Below are 22,777 nucleotides of genomic sequence, written 5' to 3' on the forward strand. Positions count from 1 at the left end.
TTAGGCTTCCTGTGAGATAAATGGCTCCTAGGTCTCAGAAGGGCAGATAATATATAATGGTTTAAAATTATATTCTTCAGCTGGAGGCTGTATTTTTCTGAACAGAAGTTTTCTTTTGATTTTGGCCCTTTTTTAGACCTTGCTTGAAGATGCGGAGCGGTGCAGACGGAAGATGCAGACCGCCTCCACACTGATCGGTGGCTTGGCAGGAGAGAAAGAAAGATGGACAGAACAAAGTAAAGAGTTTGCCGCACAAATAAAAAGACTTGTAGGTGTGTAGGTACCTTTATTAGTCAGATTGTGTGTTGACAATGTTAGGGAATTTAGCAAACTGAAACTTTTATTAGAATACAAACCAACTCTCTAGTCCTTCAAATTCCTTTGTGTGTGTGTGTGTGTCAAGATATTTCAGATGGATAAATATTGGTCTGGCGTCTATGTAGCCCTTATTAGATATATTAATGAGCTATCAGGTCACTTTTGAATTCTCCTATTAGAGAATGGTTATGTTGATCAACATCACTGGAAATGGAAGCTCTGTCTTCTTAGGTTTTGCATCTCTTAAGTTCAATGTTATACTCTCACATCCAACCAGAGTCAAAATAACCTAGTGGTTGACTACTAGCAGGTATTACTTGGTGGACCATTTGGACCCTATTTAACAATGGACTGCTATTTTTTCACCAAGACACAGCAACATGTAGTTGCAGTTTGGTTTTTGGAAATTAGTTTAAAAGAGTGGTTGCCTTTAAAAAATGCTTAATATTCTGCACAATTACAAGGCTGATTATAAAGTATTTCAGTGGTGTTTGTTTTCTGTTTTAGGGGATGTATTGTTGGCTACAGCTTTTCTATCTTATTCTGGTCCATTTAACCAAGAGTTTCGCAACCTGATGCTATATGACTGGCAGAAGGAAATGAAAGTCAGGGAAATCCCATTTGGAAACAATCTAAATCTCAATGAGATGTTGATTGATGCTCCCACTATTAGTGAATGGAACCTCCAAGGTCTGCCAAATGATGACCTGTCCATTCAGAATGGAATTATTGTTACAAAGGCATCTCGCTTTCCTTTGTTAATTGATCCACAGACTCAAGGGAAGATCTGGATTAAAAATAAAGAAAGCCAGAATGAACTGCAGGTAATTTGTGTTTGAACATATTTATGCTACTGGTCAAGTTTTATTGCCCCAGATGAACAAGAGTCCAAGAATAAAGAAATATTTGAAAATTATAGAGATTGTAATCTTAGAGCAGCAATAGATGAAATCCTAAATTCTAATATTAAAATCTTTTCTAAAAATTGCATTTACGTTCATATGGATCTCTACTAATGCTGTCTTTTGAAGGTTTCAGATTTTCCTCTGTTAGAGCCTAAATCCCTTCTTGATGAACAGAGCAGGGTCAAGTTGTATGACAGTAAGTGTATAGCCCTTTACAAGGACACTTCATGGTTATTCCATTATTATTTATCGCAAAAGTGGTGGTGATGAGAAGATAAGTTGCCCTGGGGAATAATAGTCAGCTAAGGAAAAGGATGGAAACAGTTTAAGCTTTCTGCACAATCTCACCAAGTATGGGTTTTAAATAAAGGTCTCTAAAGATCTCTGTATTTGTGTCCTGTGACAGAATGCTCAGGCACCATTTAATGTTGTTATCTCTGTGCATTGCATCATGATATTGTCAACAGCAACCTTTGGATCTTGTTTCTAGATCACATCTCTAAATCACAAGTATTTCAGAAACCACCTGGAGGACAGTCTTTCTCTTGGAAGGCCCTTACTTATTGAAGATGTTGGGGAGGAACTAGATCCAGCACTGGATAATGTTTTGGAGAGGAACTTCATTAAGACTGGGTCTACCTTTAAGGTAGGTTAAACCTATTGATAATAATGTGCAGAACCACCAGGCCAGATAAATGTCACATAGATGAGATTTTCTCACTAGGCAGCAACTGAAATTCGAGTCAGTGGCAAGAGGCATTTGTTTTTCTCTTCTCTACTTCCTGAGTTGGGATTAAAGTTTTCAAGAGCAGTCCTTTTAGAAATATCTACTTCTCTTGTGTGATGGAGTCTGACTCCATTTTGATGATTTACTGTGGACATCTTTCAAAACCCATCATGATCCTCCCCTCTTCTGTCCCAAATCTGGGCAAGCTGATAAGAAAACCTGGATCTCTCTCTTTTGGCATTGGTGGGATATTCAAACCACACAATCCTCTGTTCATGCCCTGTGTGGAAATCTTTATCTTAGCCCTCATCACTATAAAACCCTAAAATAGCTGCTTTTCCCTATTGTCTCAGTCAATTTTTGGGACCTGGTCAGAGGCCTACTTTAATCTCAAAAGAAATCTCATTATGTGAATAATAAGCCTTTTCATACCCTTTTGGTGCATGTGTGATGCCATCAGTCTTGACCTCTGCACCAAATTTTGGTTGGGTAATCCATCTCACTTCTGTGGTATGATTGCACCAATTTTGGTGTTAAATTCTACATTTGTGGTATATAGTGGCATACATTGAACTTCTTCCCTCTCTTCCTTCCTACCCATCTCCCTTCCTTTCATCCTAGTGGTTTTGAAGCCATTTGAACACCTGATGACCACTTCTTTTTCAGTTATACAAAGATCTCCAGTTATATAATTACTTAAAGCAATGCTTGATCCTGTGCAAAGGACACAGTAGGGTGTATGTTGTTTTATTACTTTTATTTTGTTTTTTTTTTGTTTTGTTTTGTTTTTTGTTTTATTACTTTTAACATTATTTTCATAATAAAGGTGAAAGTCGGTGATAAGGAAGTAGATGTGATGGATGGCTTCAGACTCTACATCACCACGAAGCTGCCCAATCCAGTTTATACACCTGAAATAAGTGCTCGGACCTCTATCATTGACTTCACTGTCACCATGAAAGGTCTGGAAGATCAGTTACTGGGGAGAGTCATCCTCACAGAGAAAAATGTAAGTGAAGTGTGACTACCTCCTTTTCTGCATTGTGTTGCAATTCTTTCATTGATGAAAATAATATGATAAAAGTTGTAATAGAATTGAAGTCCCTCTTTAAACAGAAGTGTAAGATGAAGTGAGGAGCACTTTAAGCCCCTTTGAAAAGACTGAACAGCCTTGAAAAGCCAATATGGATCCCAGGTAGGGCTTCTTCTTACTCTCTGGAAAAGTACCTTGTGTGTCTTGAGAAAATTATTCCTTAACTGTTGCCTCATGATCAGAATCCATTCCAGGCTCATGGTAGATAATTCTTAGAAAAAGTATGGCCATAGGAACATGACCATCACACTCTTATGATATTAGAGGGTCCTCTTACCCTGAACCACATTATTATACAACATGTAATCTGTATTTTCTTTCCTCTAACGCAAGGTCTCATGCAAGAAATGAGCTGTTGGCTTTAATTTTGATGGATTTTCATTGTTTATTTCCTGTTAGCAGCCTTTTCTCTTGTAGTATCTCATCTTTCCACCATAGTCCGAACTTTTCTCACATTGCTGAATCATCTTAGCCTGGGTGTGACAAGTGGGTCTAAGTTAATCTCTGATACTTTCTAGAAGTTAAGTAACCCATTTGAAAAGAGCCTACAGATTGAAAAAAAAAAAGTGTTCCTTTGACTTCTGGGATAATATAGTCTTTCTGACTCTGATCTCTTCTTAGGTGATTATTATATAGACTACATCAATATAAAATGTTATTGAACCAAGGATGGGTATTGGAAGCAGGAAGGACCCCAACAGTAAGAAGTTAGTATTGGAAAACATCTAATTCCCTTACACATGGAGCTGAAACAAAGGGTGAGCCTCTACAGTCAGGATGAATTAAATCTTGACTGGGCTGTCAATTCTCCTTGAGAGATGTGGCTCGGAATAGTAACTTATGATGCCAAGGAAAGGCCATTCTTCTTTGAATCCATAAATTGACCAGCTGTCCCGTGTCTTGGAGATACGGGCAGTGAGGAGCCTTGTTAACACATGAGGTCTGGTCTCACGAGTGCTTAGCTGTACAGCCTGCTGGACTCTCAGGTTTGTTTGCTTTCAAAAATGAATAGAAACCTCAGAGCATAAGAATGCAGGGAAGGCAGATTTATAATGGATTTTATACTTTTCTGTGTGCTCCAAAGCAGTAGTTTTATTTATTTATTTATTTATTTATTTATTTATTTATTTATTTATAAATTTCTTTGTATTGGAGTTCAATTTGCCAACATATAGCATATCACCCCGTGCTCATCCCGTCAAGTGCCCCCCTCAGTGCCCGTCACCCAGTCACCCCAACCCCCCACCAACCTCCCGCTAACCCTTGTTCATTTCCCAGAGTTAGGAGTCTTTCATGTTCTGTCTCCCTTTCTGATATTTCCCACTCATTTTTTCTCCTTTCCCCTTTATTCCCTTTCACTATTTTTTATATTCCCCAAATGAATGATACCATATAATGTTTGTCCTTCTCTGATTGACTTATTTCACTTAGCATAATACCCTCTAGTTCCATCCACGTTGAAGCAAATGGTGGGTATTTGTCGTTTCTAATGGCTGAGTAATATTCCACTGTATACATAAACCACATCTTCTTTATCCATTCATCTTTCGTTGGACACCGAGGCTCCTTCCACAGTTTGGCTATTGTGGACATTGCTGCTGTGAACATTGGGGTGCAGGTGTCCCGGCGTTTCATTGCATCTGTATCTTTGCGGTAAATCCCCAGCAGTGCAGTTGCTGGGTCGTAGGGCAGATCTATTTTGAACTCTTTGAGGAACCTCCACACAGTTTTCCAGAGTGGCTGCACCAGTTCACATTCCCACCAACAGTGCAAGAGGGTTTCTCTTTCTCCACATCCTCTCCAACATTTGTTGTTTCCTGTCTTGTTAATTTTCATCATTCTCACTGGTGTGAGGTGGTATCTCATTGTGATTTGGATTTGTATTTCCCTGATGGCCAATGATGCATAGCATTTTCTCATGTGCTTATTAGCCATGTCTATGTCTTCCTCTGTGAGATTTCTGTTCATGTCTTTTGCCCATTTCATGATTGGATTGGTTGTGTCTTTGCTGTTGAGTTTCATAAGTTCTTTATTGATCTTGGATACTAGCCCTTTATCTGATAAGTCATTTGCAAATATCTTCTCCCGTTCTGTAGGTTGTCTTTGAGTTTTGTTAACTGTTTCTTTTGCTGTGCAGAAGCTTCTTATCTTGATGAAGTCCCAATAGTTCATTTTTGCTTTTGTTTCTCTTGCCTTCATTGATGTATCTTGCAAGAAGTTGCTGTGGCCAAGTCCAAGATGGCTAGAACTCATACAGCAATTCGGCAGTGTGGTAGGATACAAAATCAATGCCCAGAAGCCAGCGGCTTTTCTATACACTAACAATGAGACTGAAGAAAGAGAAATTAAGGAGTCAATCCCATTTACAATTGCACCCAAAAGCATAAGATACCTAGGAATAAACCTAACCAAAGAGGTAAAGGATCTATACCCTAATAAGTACAGAACACTTCTGAAAGAAATTGAGGAAGATGCAAAGAGATGGAAAAATATTCTATGCTCATGGATTGGAAAAATTAATATTGTGAAAATGTCAATGTTACCCAGGGCAGTTTACACATTTAATGCAATCCCTATCAAAATACCATGGACTTTCTTCAGAGAGGTGGAGCAAATCATCTTAAGATTTGTGTGGAATCAGAAAAGACCCTGATTAGCCAGGGGAATATTAAAAAAGAAAACCATATCTGGGGACATCACAATGCCAGATTTCAGGTTGTACTACAAAGCTGTGGTCATCAAGACAGTGTGGTACTGGCACAAAAACAGACACATAGATCAGTGGAACAGAATAGAGAATCCAGAAGTGGACTCTCAACTTTAGTCAACTAATATTCGACAAAGCAGGAAAGACTCTCCACTGGAAGAAAGACAGTCTCTTCAACAAATGGTGCTGGGAAAATTGGACATCTGCATGCAGAAGAATGAAACTGGACCATTCTCTTACACCATACACAAAGATAAACTCAAAATGGATGAAAGATCTAAATGTGAGACAAGATTCCATCAAAGCAGTCATTTTAAATGTGTGAGCTGTTCAAGGTGATATGAAGGCCCTATTCAATCGTTAACCTGATGTTCCTGTGAGTAGCTGTAGGCAGCCTGCTGTTGTCACAGAAGTTGAGGTATCAACACTATCTTGACAGTAAACCAGTAGATCTGTAACTATCCTTTTAAAAAAACAAATTTCTTAGGTTCACTCTTACCTTGATCCCAGAGAACAAGACAGAAACTCAAGTGAGTTATATACTATTAGGAAAAAAATACTAATAGAGGTTAGCAGATTCTACTGGCCACACAATACAAGGCCTTAGGGGTCACCTTGTTCAAAATCCCAGGCGAGGGCGCCACTTGGGTGGCTCAGTGGTTGAGCGTCTGCCTTTGGCTCAGGTAGTGATCCTAGGATCCTGGGATAGAGTCCGGCATCAGGCTCCCTGCAGGGGGCCTGTTTCTCTCTCTGTCTGTGTCTCTGACTCTGTGTGTCTTTCATCAGTAAATAAATAAATAAAATCTTGAAAAAAACAAAAAACAAAATCCCAGATGAGCCAACAGGTATGTGATTTCCTTTGGAAGTGGAAGCACCCAAACTCAGTGGAACTGACAGGAGAAATAGTTTAATGAAGACCTTTAAATAGATGTCATTGTCACCAGCTCACTAGTACAGAGAAACAATAAATCTGAATTCTCTTGTTTAATCTTTCTATTTTAATTACCAATGTAAGGTACAGAAGAGAAGGAACATTTGGGAAGGAAAGCCTGGGTGATCCTTTAGAAATAAGAACTCTGAAAGGCTGTCTGTCATCTGTTCCCTCTTACTGATTTCAAAACCATGGTTTCATTTTAGGTACACAGATAATTTTAGTTGTCTTTTGTATCTTTGTGGAATCACTTAATTTTTGATCATTTAATTAATAAATACTATGTTCCCTGAAATTGTCCTGAATCACTATTGTACTTTCTTACTCACTTTGGTGATACTCTTCATATTATTGCAGTTCATGTAAAACATTTACATGGCAGCCTTAGTAAATTGAGTACATGGGACAAATGTTTACCTGTGTGTGTGTGGTGTATGTGTGTTGAGTTAATCCCTTTGATGGGAAAATTGCTTATAGACAAAATGATTTTGATTAATTTTGCTCCTTATTATTATTTCTTATATATTGGGGGACCTAAAGCCATAGTTCAACAGAACCACATTTAAATCAGCCATACAAATGAACATACACCTAAAATTATTCCAAAATATGTTTTCCATTTAAAAATCCTGAATGAAAAGCAAGTAGCGGGGGTACTTGAGTGGCTTAGTTGGTTAAGTGTCTGCCTTTGGCTCAGGTAATGGTACTGGGGTCTTGGGATTGAGCCCCATGTCGGGCTCCCTGCTCAGCTCTCCCTCTGCCACTCCCCCTCCTCATGTCCTCTCTCTCAAGTAAATAAATTCTTTACAAAAGGATAAAAAAAGAAAAGCAAATGATAGTTCTATTTTCCTTCAGGAATAACTTTTTTCCATAATTTTTTCCATAATTCTTATCCCATTGTAGTGTTTGGTCATTTACCTACTATTTAGTATGCAGATTGCTTTCATAATTTCAAATTACTCTGAATTGTACTGTTTATTTTAGGGGATATTATTTTATCAACCTCAAACTTTGGGGAAAATATGCTTCGTAGCCTCATTTTAATCCTTTAGGAATATAGGCAGTTACTTTGATTGACAAATAAATGTATTAGTGTTAACAATGATATTAAATTGACCAAAACTATCTCAGTGATGTTCAAGCATTTTTTTTTTTTTTTGATGTTCAGGCTTTTACTTGCCATTTTAAAAATCAGGAATTGGTTAATTTGCCCCTTTGTATACATTGTGTTAACTGTTTATTTTGTGAATAACGGTTTTCATAAGCACCATGGGAGCATGATTTTAGTACTGATTCTATAGTTCTCAAGTGGAGATGGGGTTGGAAATGTAGGTTGTAATAAGTCTTGCAAACTACGTTGAGAATTTCAGACCTTTCAAAACAACTGAGAGAGATCCCTGAATGCCTAAGAGCAGGAAAGGGGGTGATGGCAGCGGGGAGTCCATGAAGAATAACTAAAGCCTAAATCAGGGCAGTAGCTATAGGTTTGGAAGATATGGATGGAGGAAAAACTTTTGTGCTGGAAGAATCCATAAGACTGGGTGCAGTTTTTGGATTTGACGGCCACAGGATCGTCCCCTCAGGCATGAAAGCATGCATCCTTAGCCTAAGTGCAAGATTAGAAAGTTCTCCTCTTTTATCCCTTTGCAGCCACTTTATTACACTTTTGTAATGATATGTGAAATTCTAAAGTATGATTTATTTTCTGCCAACCTATAATTTTATTTTTCAAACTGCTTATTTTCCAAATAAGCAATGTAGTGCTTCTGAAAAATCCATGCTTGGAATGAATCAAGGGAGGGGACAAGAGGGGACAGGCATGTTTTGAACAGCTATCATGATTCACTTACTGTTGTAGCTGCTTTACTAGTTATGTCCTGAAAATCACTCTCCAAGCTGTTTTTATATCCACCTCACAGGTAAGGAAACTGAGGCTCATAGAATCATATATAACATATTCCTGTGGTTTTGTGCTCAAGTCAGCTGCATTTAACCCTAGTTTCCCCATATTGTGTTTATACCAAAGTGTGTATCATTCATTAATGCAGCTATGCATAGGTACCTTGATTTAAAAAGCTTTTCAAGCAAACTCATGAATGCATATCCTTCTTTCCAAATATTTAAATACTGTCTAACTCACTATCCTTTCCAGTTTTGATTCTTTTGCTAGCTTCAAAATTATAGCTGCTCATGAAATGATTTGACTTTCACATAACAGTTTGAGTTGGAGCCAGAAGCATTGCCTCTGTGGTCTTAGCCTCTGGGTTTCGGGCTGCCTTTGGCTTGTTCTGGGTCATGGCCATTCTTCCTTCCCCACCCTCACCAATCCCATCTTTTTCTCCTTCTGTACCATGGACTCTCCCTCTCCAAACTACTATGAGGAAGAAGTAGCCAGTAAGGATAATAATCTTCCAAAACCATTCTTTCCCCAGCTATCTATAAAGATCCTTCAGGAAAGACCTAGAACTTCACTTCTCATGGAGAGAACAGCACCTTTCAGGCCAAGAAGAGTTTCTAATTTAAATGTACCTGCCACAGCTGTGCAGGCTGTTTGCCTAATTTTTCGAACACTTGCTTTTCAGAGAATTGGATACTATTTCAACTAGCAAGTTGAAAATAATCACATTCAAACAAGAACAGAGGTCTTATAAACAAGAAACTAAACAAAAAATGTATTTAATCTGAAAGATCTATATGTATCTTCAAATGTATTTTACTATCCTTTCAAATATATTTCTACTTCAAAACAAGCTTAAATATATCACAAAAGTCACCTAAAATGATTTCACTTTAAGAAAGAAATAGATGCTGGAGGGGATATTGGTAGGATTTTTAGCAAAATTCATGTTCTTCTTCCATCCATTAATTCTCCTCTTCTTATTTTGATGTATTTCCTGCCACCAAGTATGATAACTATAATGCAGTAGCTTGAGAGCAGCCCTATAGGCTAACTTTTTAAGGAATGGCCAAACAATAGTTGTTAATTAAGGAAGAAAATATATTTATGCAAATTAACAGGAATTGGAGAAAGAGAGAACTCATCTCATGGAAGATGTAACTGCAAACAAAAGAAGGATGAAAGAGCTGGAAGATAATTTGCTTTACAGGCTGACGAGTACCCAGGGGTCCCTGGTGGAAGATGAGAGTCTCATTGTTGTGCTGAGTAACACAAAAAAGACCGCAGAAGAGGTGACACAGAAGCTGGAAATTTCAGCTGAGACAGAAATTCAAATTAACTCAGCCCGGGAGGAATACAGACCTGGTGAGTTTGGTAATGAAAGATAAATGTCACAGGAAAATGAAGTGAGAAAAAAACCCTGAAAATCAGAGAAATTGAAAGAAGGAAGGATGTTAATGCAAATGGTTGTACAAAGTGGGATGGCCATTCACATTTTGTGGCATTGCTTTGAGATGAGGAAATTTTATAAGGGTGTAAATGTGTAATGGGTGCTTATAATTCATGTGAGTTGTAATTTCTTTAATGTTCCTGTGAACTTATTTTTAAATTAGAAAGCAGGGAGAATTTTTAAAGAACTTCTGAATGCCACTTTGAAATCTGAGGAATTAGCTGTGTTTGTGGGCTGTTCACTAGTTCTTTATCATTTGGTAACAGTAAGCCAGTTGTCCGTTGGCAATCTGTATTAGGAAGGTAGTTCTTTGGTCTCATGGGAGTCCTTTAGTCATACTCACCAATTTGCAAATCAGTGTTGTTCATTGGTTACAAGAGGGACCTGCTGAAAGAATTCAGTTTCCTTTAGAAATGTATCATTCTTTCTGGAAAAATAATCAAAACAGTATGGTTTGCTGGTAGAGAGTCAGGAACATCATCTTTGCCATGCCTTATTTTGCCAACCTGAGGCCGAGCTTAGTTGAAGCTTCTTCATGGAGCTTAAGAATGAGACCCATAGGGACATCTGGGTGGCTCAGTCAGTTAAGCATCTGCTTTTGGCTCAGGTCATGATTCCAGGGTCCTGGGATTGAGCCCAACATGCAGCTCCCTGCTTGGTGGGGAGCCTGCTTCTCCCTTTGCTTCCCCCCTCTGCTCTTGCTCTTTCTCTCTCTCTCAAGTAAATAAATAAAATCTTTAAAAAAGAAGAGAATGAGGTCCTTAAAATGCCTACACAATTTGCTAGGTGTAGCTTCTGCTATCCCATTAATTGCCTTTTCTATTTATGAAAAAATATAGTAAAAAAGTATTTATAAGGATACTGGAAGTTCTCAAATGGAGAATACCACGTGATAAACACAAATAGCAGACTACTTGTACAAAGCTTATAAATAAGAATTAAGTATATATAATGAGCCTTGTTCTAGACTCCTGGGGCTGGTAGATGGTCATTGGTAAATCAAAAATAAAACTTGTTTTCATTTAGAGTATAGGCAGATCTGTGCATGGGTCATTTATTTTCCACCCTCGTAGCACATGCAGCCTTGCTCTTCCTCTTTCAGTGGCAACACGGGGCAGCATACTCTACTTCCTCATCACCGAGATGCGCTTGGTTAACGAAATGTATCAGACTTCGCTCCGCCAGTTTCTTGGCTTGTTTGACCTTTCCTTAGCCAGGTATGTCTGTGCTCAGGAAGCCAAGTTGAATTTTATATATGTGGGCTAGAATAATGACATTATATTTATAACTTCTTTTCTTTTTTCTACTGGGTCTTTTTTTTTTTTTTAATCTAAGTTTAGTGTAATTACCAGTGTGTTAACAAATCATTCTGATTTGTCATTTTATGCTCAGAAACAGCTCTACCAACTATTCATCCATTGATTGATTCCTTTGGTTTCATGTATTTCTGTTAAACAAGAAAAATTCCCAAGACATTGTTGTGAGTGATAATACCCTGCGGGTAAAATTGATTTAGACAACATTGAGGATTTTGTTATGTTATTTTATGTTGAGACAATGCTTGTTATTTTAGATTTAGGATGCTTATTCTTATGTGTAAGAAAGAACTGACCCTCCAAAGTTACCTATTCTGCTTTAAAGACAATTTTTATGGACAACGGAAAAAGGTAGTGAGATAAGCCTAATTTAAATGTTCTCTCCTCCAGATCTGTCAAGAGCCCAATTACAAGCAAGAGGATTGCTAATATCATTGAGCATATGACTTATGAGGTTTATAAGTACACAGCCCGAGGGTTGTATGAGGAGCACAAATTCCTCTTCACCTTGCTACTTACCCTGAAGATCGACATCCAGAGGAACCAAGTCAAGCATGAAGAGTTTCTCACTCTCATTAAAGGTCAGTATAACAATGGAAAGTGTGGTACACAGGTTCAGCTGTAGGAATTACTTGAAGGACCTAGGCAGTATTTTTTCTCTGGCTGTAATAGTTTCCTTGCATTTCATTGAAGATTGCAGACATGTGAAATATTTTATTTGTTCATTTATTGCATGAATATTTATTGAGAGCATACTGTGTGCTAAGGCACAGAGCAGGCACTTGTGGCATATAATAAAACAATAAATAAATTATTTAGTACTTGAGAAGCTAGTGGGTACCCTGGAAAAACAGAGTAGGATAAGGCGGATGGGGAGTTACAGGGTGTGCAGAGTCAGTAGGAGCAGTTAAAACTTTAAAGGGAATATCTAATGGGATATCTAATGAAGGGGGCCTCCCAGAGAGTTGGACAGGTGAGCAAAGGCCTGGAGGGGCTGGGACACCGGCCCTGGGCACACATGGGCGGAGGGGGGCTGTCAAAGGAAGAGGAGATGGTATCTAGTAGGATGCAGGCTGGAGCCATGGGCAGGTGATTGTGCAGCTCAGCTCAGCCTGTGGATATTTATTCTGTATCTATTGAAGCATTGCTCATGGGCAGGGCCCTTGTGCCACTGCACAGTACAGCCCAGAGAAGGCTAGGAAACAATTTTGCTGTCACATTCTTGAATGTCTGGACAAAAAAATATTTAAAGTAATTGTGGAAATGATGCTGAGGTCTAAATGGCTTTATCTACCATACGTTTCTTTTCTTTTTTTTTTTTTAAGATTTTATTTATTCATGAGAGACACATACAGAGAGAGGCAGAGACACAGGCAGAGGGAGAAGTAGGCTCCATGCAGGGACCCCGATATGGAACTCGATCCCGGGACCCCAGGATCACGTCCTGGGCTGAAGACTGACACTCAACCGCTAAGCCACCCAGGGATTCCCTGGACTGGTTTTTGTGGGCTTTTGGCATTCAACAGTTTTATAATGCTGCTTTATGAAACACAGTGTCAGAGGAAGCTTTGCAAGGCAGTTATGTTGTAAGATTGCTCATTGCTGGTGATGTTGCTGAGAGCTACCCAGTGGGTGAGCTCCTTCTGCAAGGACTTTAAAATCACTTGTTATTTTGTGTTTGGATACCGGCCTTTTAATTTGCTCATCGTTAAGATGGAATGGGATGAGCCCAGATGACTTTCTAAATCTGCTTAAGCTAGACCAGTTTAAAATTGTGTTATCACTTGTATAGATTTTTCATTGTAAAAGCATATCATTTTTACAAGGTATTACGGTAAAAATTCAAACTTACTTTTTCCCAAAGTAAGGCTTTAGAGAATGAAGGGAATAACATAACTCTCAATCACCTCAAGAATTTATTTTGAATTTACCTATTCCAACTGTTCATTCATCAGAAGTACATTTAATCTGGTGCCATACTATCCAAGAATATGTCTGCCCCCAGCCCATTACAATCATTCTCTGTGGGCCATTGTACACTTTGGAGGCAGGCAAGATATTCATAACACATTTACCCTCTACTAAATGATAAATAATGCTTTGGTTGTAAGGAACACCCTTTCCTTCCCATAAATAGCTTCTCCCTAACTCTCTGGTGATTATCTTATTCTTTTGAGTTTGTTGGAAAATGGACAGGTTCCATGGAAATTGGTCTGACATTTTTCAACACAATACCATTGTCCTTAGGTCTTTAGCTTTTCCCTGCCATTAAAGCAATCTGTTTTGATTTGGGGAGTTAATAATCTTTTTGAGATTGCTTCAAGGCCATACTTGCCTTGTTGGAAATATACTAAGATGGATTTGGCAAAAGAGTAATTTAGTGAGGTCCATGGTGCCTAGTTAAAGTAGGGATTGGTTCAGTAATTATCTTGAGTATTATTATTTGTTCATGACCTGCTCTGTTCAAAACAGTATTTTAAAGGTAGCCAAATGAATTGGTTACATCCTTTTAAGAATTATGCTTAGAGCATATTTTCCCTGAAACATTTTAATAGATGGTATTTATTAAACAGTATATTTCATCCTATAAAGACTTTCTAACTCTTTTTTTGACTTAAATTATGATTGTTTACACATTTAGTTTTTCAGAGGTGGGCAACAATAACATGTTAAGGTGTCATTTATTTTATGGTGCTTTGAGAGTTATGTGAGTTATACAAGCTTGAGGTAAATCAGCACCAGCAAGGTAAGAGTCATGACCCAATGGAAATGTTTGCTGTGGTTAGATTGACAAAAAAATAAGTGATACAGCACAAAATCCTTGGGTGTGCTCAAAATGGTTATAAATAATACACTGTTTATAGAAGAGAACCCTTTAAACACGTGTAATGCTGCTGACGTTTCTAGATAAATTCTCTCCTAAAAAGAGCTTGTGCCAACATTGAGCAGTTCTTAATATTGACAGTAGCTGCTCATTTAGTGACCCTTTGCTATTGTCTTGATCCTATTTTGTGTGTTTTATGTATTTTTGTCATTTTATCATCATCACAATACCTAGGCTTCAGTATGCCCAGTGTACATATTTGGAAACAGAGACCCAGACAGATGAACTGCATTGTACAAGACCTTGGCCACATAGAGCTAGAACAGAATCCAGCATTCCCTTGGCCCACACCTATGTTTTCTGATTCTTAAATGTGTTTTTCTAAAATCCTCTGTTCCTTTATTAAATTTTAAAGCTTGTTCATTACTGTGACATGTTTCTGGGCCTAAACAATGATAAGTTGGTGGGATGCCTGGGTGGTTCAGTCAGTTAAGCATCTGCCTTTGGCTCTGGTCATGATCTTAGGATCCTGGGGATCCTTGTTCAGCCAGGAATCTGCTTGTCCCTCTGCCCCTCCCCCTGCCTGTGCGCTATGTTCTCTCTCTCTCTCTCTCTGTGTGTGTGTCTCTTTCTCAGAATAATAAATAAAATCTTTAAAAGAATGTCAAAGTAGTAAAATAACTAGAAGTGTGAGAAATAGTTTTTATATATAAATGGGTTGTTTTTGAATTAAAGAAAAATCTAGTAACTTTTTATATGTTTAATTTTAAAGGAGGTGCCTCCTTGGACCTTAAAGCTTGTCCTCCTAAACCATCTAAATGGATCCTGGACATGACGTGGCTCAATTTGGTAGAACTCAGCAAACTTAAACAGTTTTCAGATGTCCTTGATCAGGTAACTTGTGCTTCGAATAAGCTGATGACAGTGTCACAGGGAACAGTTTCCTGATTTATCACTAGCTACAATATTTGTAGGAGAAAAAGAGTACTTAACGTTGTCACTCTTGCCATAGTATTACCTCTGCTTGGCTTTCCTCCCGCTCACTCACCCTCTGATAAAGCCTACTCCACCCACGTTTAACTAGTGCTACTCTGTGCCATGTGTTAGTATCACCAATTGGAGATCCCCAAGTAGGAATACTGATACATTTAATGAAATCACTAGACATATTTAAGACGTTTTGCCTTCTTTCTGGAGATTAAATGAAAAGAAATATGAAGAGCCAGCCTCTAAATGCTAGATACCCTTTCCTTGCCACTTGTTCTCCTTTTCCTCCTCTCTTGTCCACCTTAGCCAGGTGGCTGGCATAAGTTGAATGCCAATACTTGGCCCCTTATCTATACAAGTTATTGTCCTGACATAACCAGCTAGTTCTTGATGAATTTTGTATGTGCTGGGTTAATGGAAATTGGATCTGGAGAGCTGAATTGAGACAAACCAGGAAACAGATTCTTGAAAATCAGATGATCAGAGAGAAGTCACACTGGGATCAAGGGGGCTTTATTCAGTCACAAGCTATAGACTTTTTATGACCAAAACCTGCAGTAAGGATGGTTCTTGACTTTCCCAGTTTACGTTGACTGGAAGCCCAATGTTCATCTCTACTTGTATGTTTTGGCTTATGCCTGGTAATCTGTATTGTTTCTACCATATCATTTAAACCATTCTTTTGGGTTAAATAACTTTCATTTGAGGGGTTTAATGCACTCTAGTGTGTTCCCCTGTGAGATGACTTATGACCTTTCCCCAACTGATAACTTGTTACTGAAGTTGTTGTCTTCTGGCAATTCTTAGGCCCCAAACCCCTCCACATCATGGAGTCTTTCATGATTGAGGGAGGTTATTCCTTTTTATTCCTACACAATACTTTCTAAATATAGATCTGGACTGTTTTTTCCCTTTGATTAGGCCTCTAAGAAATAAACTCAGGGTTTTAATCAAAGGGGATATACCAGAGAACATAGGATTATATTATCTGCAGACATTATTTGTTTGTTCTATGTTTTGCGGATGATTGCCCATGGAATGCGAATGCTTGTCTCTGTTTGATTTTTTTAAGCTCCAAAGGATAATGGACTGTATTCTCTTCCCCTTTATCAATTGCCTAACAGAAGCATGTGTGTCATTACTTATTTGATGATAATGTTAAGTCGTATATTTCAAATTACTCTAGATTAATAGGGTATTGACCAAAAAGCTTTTCGTTCAATAATAAACATATATTAAATGTCTTCTTCTGTGCCAGGAGTGGTCCTAGGAAATGAGAAAACATAGGTGAATAAGTGAGTTAATTTGTTCCTGATCATGAAAGGATTTCATAAAGCAAATAAGATTTCCTTAAATAATGAAAATGAGTTTTCATTGATTTCTTTATTTCTTACAAATGTGTTACCACAAAGGCATTCGAAGAAATTAAACAACTCAAGATTCTCCCTGCTTCAAAAGCTAGCTGTAAGCTGGCATTAATACAGACTGACTTTAGAGCAAATCACATTTGATTTTAGACTGTCATACATTTTGGTATGGGAATATAAAATTTAAAAAAAAGTCAAGGGATATGGTTCACACGTGTCTAGAATAGTCAGAAGATTTGATGAAAAATATCCATGAACTATTGCTGAAAGATTTTTCTGTGCTGTGATGCAATTCTTATCCCCTGGTATCTGTAGATATCAAGAAATGAGAAGATGTGGAAAATTTGGTTTGATAAGGAAAACCCTGAGGAGGAACCCCTTCCAAATGCCTATGATAAATCTCTTGACTGCTTTAGACGTCTTCTCCTTATTAGATCCTGGTGTCCTGACAGAACCATTGCCCAGGTAAAAAGCTCATATTAGAAAAAATAGGAGGATATTTTTAAAAGACTTTTTATTATTTTTAAATAATTTCTACACCTGTTGTGAGGTTTGAAGCTACTACTATTCTGAGATCAAGGGTCCACAGACTGAGCCAGCCAGATGCTCCTAGGAGAATATTTTAAAGGAGAATTTCATTCTAAATTTAGAGAAATATTAAAAATTTTAATCCCAGTGAGAATTTTTTGGAGGCTTCTATGTAATTTTCTGGCAATACCTACGTGAAAAAATGGAAAAGTAAACAAATGTAGTGAGGGGTACATTTGGGCTAAGTGATTTAATAGTCTTCTTTGGTCTAAATGGTACAGGAGTGAATGAGAAAGCCATGTTTTTAAGGTTAGCTTGTAGGTATAACATAAAGGTAATGTATTACTCTTCCATACCATGTTTTAGTAGTAAAATGATATTTCTTTAAATAGAAAGGATGTGAAAACCCTAGAAAGAGAGGGAGGCACAGTATTCCCAAATCTACAGTTACAACCCCAGAAAATCTCAGGACCCTTGATGCAAGAGTTGGTTGGCCTAAAGCTCTTTGAATTTTGCATATGGTTTAAATGTGAATCCTGCCTCCAGAAGATCCATCTTTTCAAAGACCTTTAATCTCTGGTCTACTGTCATGGAAATGTCACTGCTAATAAGACTTGTCCTGCCTTCACAATGAAAAGTTTAGCTTGAATATTCAGGCAGGTTGATTCTTTAGGGGCTTCTCCAGACAAACCAAAGAGTCATAATACCCTGGGTTTATAATAGAATGTAGGAAGTTCTCTCTTCAGTCTCCAGAGGGAGTGTTAAAAACATGGAATAACCACCTCCAAGTCCATGTAGGTACCAAGGAATCATGAAAACAACTAGATTCATTGATTTATTGAGAAAAGAAAAATGAGTTTTGCAAGGCAGGGCAACTGCAATCACTCTTTCCTCAGTTTTTCTTCTCAACTTCATTACTTTTATTCTGCCCAAAAGAATTGTCAAATTGTTGCCTTAAGGACAATGTAGAAGATTCAAGTAGTTTTTCCTTTTTCTTTCTTTCTTTCTTTCTTCTTTCTTTTTCTTTCTTTTCCTTCCTTCCTTCCTTCCTTCCTTCTTTCCTTCCTTCCTTCCTTCCTTCCTTCCTTCCTTCCTTCCTCCTTCTTCTTTCTTTCTTTCTTTCTTTCTTTCTTTCTTTCTTTCTTTCTTTCTTTCTTTCTTTCTTTCTTTCTTCTCTCTTTCTCCTCCCTTCCTCCTTCCCTCCGTCCCTCTCTTCTCCCCTTCCTTTCTCCCCTCTATCTCTCTCCATCTACTCCCTCCCTTCCTTTTTCTTCCCCCAATGTAACACTTTATGTGGTTCTGTGCTGAATTTAAGTCTACAAAGCTCTTTTGTAACCTTGTTGTCTTCATGCTGGCTTCTGTCAGCGTAGACTGACTATAGCCATGGCTTCCTGACTAGGATCTCCTTTTGTTCCTTCTTGTCTACTCTAGTCAATTCTATATACTCCAGAAGAAATGGAAATATGATTATGCTATTCCTTGCTTTTTATAAAGTCTTTCAATGGCTTCCTGTGGCTATTATGATTACACCCAAGTCTTAAGACCTACAAGGCCCCTCTGGAAAAATATCCTCTCCTGAAATTCTTATACTCGCATTACATTCCTTTTGTGATTTTCAACCAGGCATCTTCTTGGGAAGCATATTAGAAGGTCTACAGTGTGGTTACATTCAGTCCACATTCCCCATAAGCAGCATCAGGCTTGTTCTTAGTATTTTGGCTGAGCATCACTGCCAGGAGACATTGAGCTGCCTGGTTGCCAAAACAGTGCCCTCCCAGAGGTTATCTCATGCCTCATACACATTTGTGTCTCAAAAACACTCAGCAAAAATAGAACAGGTGCAGAGGTTTGTGTTAGGTTTTTTCCAAATGAACGGCAGAGAAAAAAAAAAATGGCAGGACCAGGCAGTAGGTTCGAGAGTGCTTTAATGGGGAGCACTCCCTGGCGAGGCTCCGTTACTCGGAGAGGTGGTCCAGTTAAGGAAGTGGCACCTGGGTTGGGGAGTGTGGGGTTTTTTAAGCTGTATTGGTTAGGGGTCTGGATCTGGGTGGGTCCCTTTCCAAATTAGGCAAGGGAACACTGTGTCCCTAGGTGACTGGCTGGGGGTGGGGATAGTACAGCCGATGGGGGTGGTCCCTGGCGGGAAAGTCCTGGGTGGAAAGTTTTGTTTTCCCATCTAGGTTTCGATTTACGGGAGATGAGTGGTGGTCACGGCTGCCTTGGCGGCAAGATCAGCCATTTTGACCCAATTTGAGATGTCCGCCATTTTGGGTGCCCCTGTCTCTCAGCCAGCCCAACAGTTTATTTTTTACCCAGACTCAGAGATTGAGCCTATTTCATTGGAATCAGATATTGGGACAAAAATACTCTTCAGGGGTATGTGAAAAGTAACCTGTGACAGTGTGGACTCTATTTCCATTCATGCCACTGAAGTATGCAGAAGGCTGAATGTCCCACAACTGAATCTTATATGAGTTACACTGGATATCCTTCTGTCCCCTACTGCTAACCTCTTTCTGTTTCAAGGTCTCTGCATATGTGCTCTCTCCATGGAATGCTCACCACTCTGGCTCTCCTACCTGTCATCTTTGTTTAGATAAATCCCACTTGTCATCCAAAGACCATTTAGATGAGTCTCTTATAGCTACTACCTTCCCACTCTAACCTGCAAAGGGGGCAAATATGAGTGGGAACATCATCCCAGTTTTTAAGCTCAGAGACCTGGGGCATGCACTTTGAGAGGGCATAGCACCTAGCTGGATATTCAAAATGGAGGAAGAGTAATACAGGCTTACTGTATTACTGTATGAATTACTGTATGAATTACTGTATTACTGACTGTATTACTGACTGTAATTACTGACTGAAATAAAACTTTGGATGTTTTTAAGTCAAAGTCAAACTGGTTAAAACACCACCCTCACTTTGGTCCAGGTTTATCTGAAGCCTCTCTGATTTAAGGGAAACCCTGCCTACACCTGTTTTGTGTTTCTCTGGGAATGGAAGTAGGATTCTTCCAAGGCCAACTTCACCAAGGCTCCCTTGCCTAGCCCCTGGAAGCGTTAGGAGTCATGTGGTATCCACATCTGGGCTTGGCTTATTATGTGAGAGCAGTTCTTCTGGGGATCTCACTGGGGAGAGAAACTTGGGTTTTACCTCCATGGAGTAGGAGAAGAAAACAGGATAAGAAACTATTCTTTGAGGAAACCCAGTTTTTACCAGGGGGAGAATATGGACCAAAGGTCATACTCACAACAGGATTTTGTTGAGCATAACTATTTTACTTTGTTTGAAAAAGGACTATGTTGTTACTTGAAATACTTTTATATGGTTGATAATATAGTTGACAATTATAATTTTATAATATTATAATACTATATTATATTTGCAATATTACTATATTATACTATAATACTATATTATATAATATATATATTATATAATACTATACTATGCTGTATAATACTATAATTGCTATATTATAATAATACTATACTATACTATATTATATTTATTATATTATAATTGTATACTGTATTATAATTGCAATATTGTGAGCATATATTTTAATGAAAATAAAATTGACAGTAACAAAGATAAGCCAAAAATGGGGAGGGATCATCACATTAATCTTATGATTAATCTCTTAATCTCATGATTAAGAGAACAATTATGGACTAAATCTTTAAAACAATAATTAATTCATTCAGGAAAAATCTAATATATTTCACTCAATAAGAAGTCATTCAATAATTATCTATTAAGTATCCATTAAATCCAGCAGGCATTGTGCTGCTTATGTGATTATTAGAATGCATATACATTTCCCTTAAAGTATCCTAAATAATAGTTTCCTGATATTTTAAATTTTGTACTAAGAAGTAGCCAGTGTATATAAACAGGTTCCAGACTAGGAGTTGGCCAACTTGGGTTCTGGTCTTTGAACTGTGTGATTGTGTGTTGGCAAATAATATAGCCTCTCCATCTATAGAGTGGAGATGTACAAGAAGAATGTCTCTGTCCTATTTCCTTGGCAGAGTTACTAGGGACATCATTGAGATAATCTACAAAAATGAATTTTGGAAGCCACACTGGATCATACACATGACGGAGTTAGAATCGTTTTGGTGACTCCTGTACTGTTTTTGGCAGGCCCGCAAATACATCATGGACTCCATGGGAGAGCGCTACACAGAAGGAGTTATCCTGGACTTGGAAAAGACATGGGAGGAATCTGATCCACGGACACCACTCATCTGTCTTCTCTCTATGGGCTCAGATCCCACAGATTCCATCATTGCTTTGGGGAAGAGATTAAAAATAGAAACCCATTATGTGTCCATGGGCCAGGGCCAGGAGGTCCATGTGCGCAAGCTTTTACAGCAGACTATGACGAATGTGAGGCCAAATGTCGACTTTTATGTTATGTTGCTATTATAGGTTATAGAATAGCAATGCAGAAAAGAATTTATGAATCATTAAGAGTTTTAATTTACATGCTGCATGCTGTTCACTTACCAGGGGAAAGTTTAATATCTACTAGAAAATTTCCATGGAAAAACAGATCTCATTTTTTCTGTTGAACCTTGACCTATAGAAAACCAACCCCATCAGAACATTTTATTTCCCAACTGGTTTGCATAGATCCCAAACACTCAGGGGAGTCCACAGCCCCACCCCCTCTGTCATACATTCTAGCCCCTCTGCATGCTTCCAGCTCTGTCTTGGAATCCCCAACACTCCAGAATCCACCACACCATGTCTTTCTTGAGTTCCAGAATGTATAATCTGTGCCCTGCAGTCCTCTGGGCCTGGCCCAAATCCCAGAGGCCAGGAATCTGCCATTACCCTGTGGTGGTACCAGAGATTTTAGGAAACCTGGCTTATTACCTTCCAGGCTGGGGCTCCTAGAGCCCTTTGTGGCTTGCAAATTCTATAGTGTGCAGAGTGTGCCATTCTCAGGCCTCACCTGGGGACCACAAAGTACTGGAAACCACATGATAATCTTGCTAAAGGGATAGTCAAGTCCAGAACTAGGGTACTTTCAGGGACTTAAATTAGCTTAATGCAGAAGTGGTGTTCCATTTCATCTCTAGAATTCCATCTCCAGGACAGGCACTCATGTGTTTACTCTGGTCTAGCTCTCTTAGGAGTGTCCAACTCTGTCTAGAGGATCTCTTCACCCCTTTTTCCCTTTTCCTCTGCACTTTGGCCAGGGAGGGAGAACCACTTGGCTTCTCATTGCTGCTGGAGAATATGCAATATTGGTCTAGATGCTTTTCTGGTCTTTTTTTTTTTTTTTTTTTTTTTTTTGAGATCAGACCCTCCTTCCCTACATCTGAACTCTCCGTTCCTACGTCAAGATTCCTTCTGTGCCCTCTGGGGAATTCCCTCTGCTGAAGATAAATCTGGCTGTCTTCATGCCACCCCCAACCTCCAACTACTAGGCCCACCATGAAACCACTGGGTTCTAGGTCCTGGCTACTGATTCTAGAACCTCACTATTGTGCCATATCTTGGTTTCCCCTGGTCTAGAACTGAGCCCATTGGGTTGTAGAACCTCCACATTTATCTTGTGGCTCTTTTATTCCCAAATTATGCCCTGCTCCCTGCTTTGGGGAAGGTTGTGATAGAACTCACATGTGTGCCATGTCTAAGCACTTGATAGGCAGCTGGGAGAGCAGCAGGGGTGGACTGAAGTGTGTCCAGAGAAGAAAATATGCATCT

At 38.7% G+C, this 22,777-nt stretch overlaps 1 protein-coding gene across 1 annotated transcript in view; it reads left to right on the forward strand.

Annotated features, from left to right (window-relative positions):
- The window catches only part of DNAH5 (dynein axonemal heavy chain 5), a 295,211-nt gene that overhangs the window by 251,018 nt on the left and 21,416 nt on the right, over positions 1–22,777 (forward strand). The window contains exons 62-71 of the mRNA XM_038583304.1: positions 137–272; positions 826–1,142; positions 1,714–1,869; positions 2,777–2,959; positions 9,700–9,943; positions 11,131–11,245; positions 11,735–11,925; positions 14,941–15,062; positions 16,838–16,987; positions 21,203–21,448. Coding sequence (XP_038439232.1) covers positions 137–272; positions 826–1,142; positions 1,714–1,869; positions 2,777–2,959; positions 9,700–9,943; positions 11,131–11,245; positions 11,735–11,925; positions 14,941–15,062; positions 16,838–16,987; positions 21,203–21,448 — 1,860 coding nt within the window. The remainder of the gene's footprint in view (positions 1–136; positions 273–825; positions 1,143–1,713; positions 1,870–2,776; positions 2,960–9,699; positions 9,944–11,130; positions 11,246–11,734; positions 11,926–14,940; positions 15,063–16,837; positions 16,988–21,202; positions 21,449–22,777) is intronic.

This window comes from Canis lupus, chromosome 34 (assembly GCF_011100685.1).
Source record: "Canis lupus familiaris isolate Mischka breed German Shepherd chromosome 34, alternate assembly UU_Cfam_GSD_1.0, whole genome shotgun sequence".
Lineage (NCBI taxonomy): Eukaryota > Metazoa > Chordata > Mammalia > Carnivora > Canidae > Canis > Canis lupus.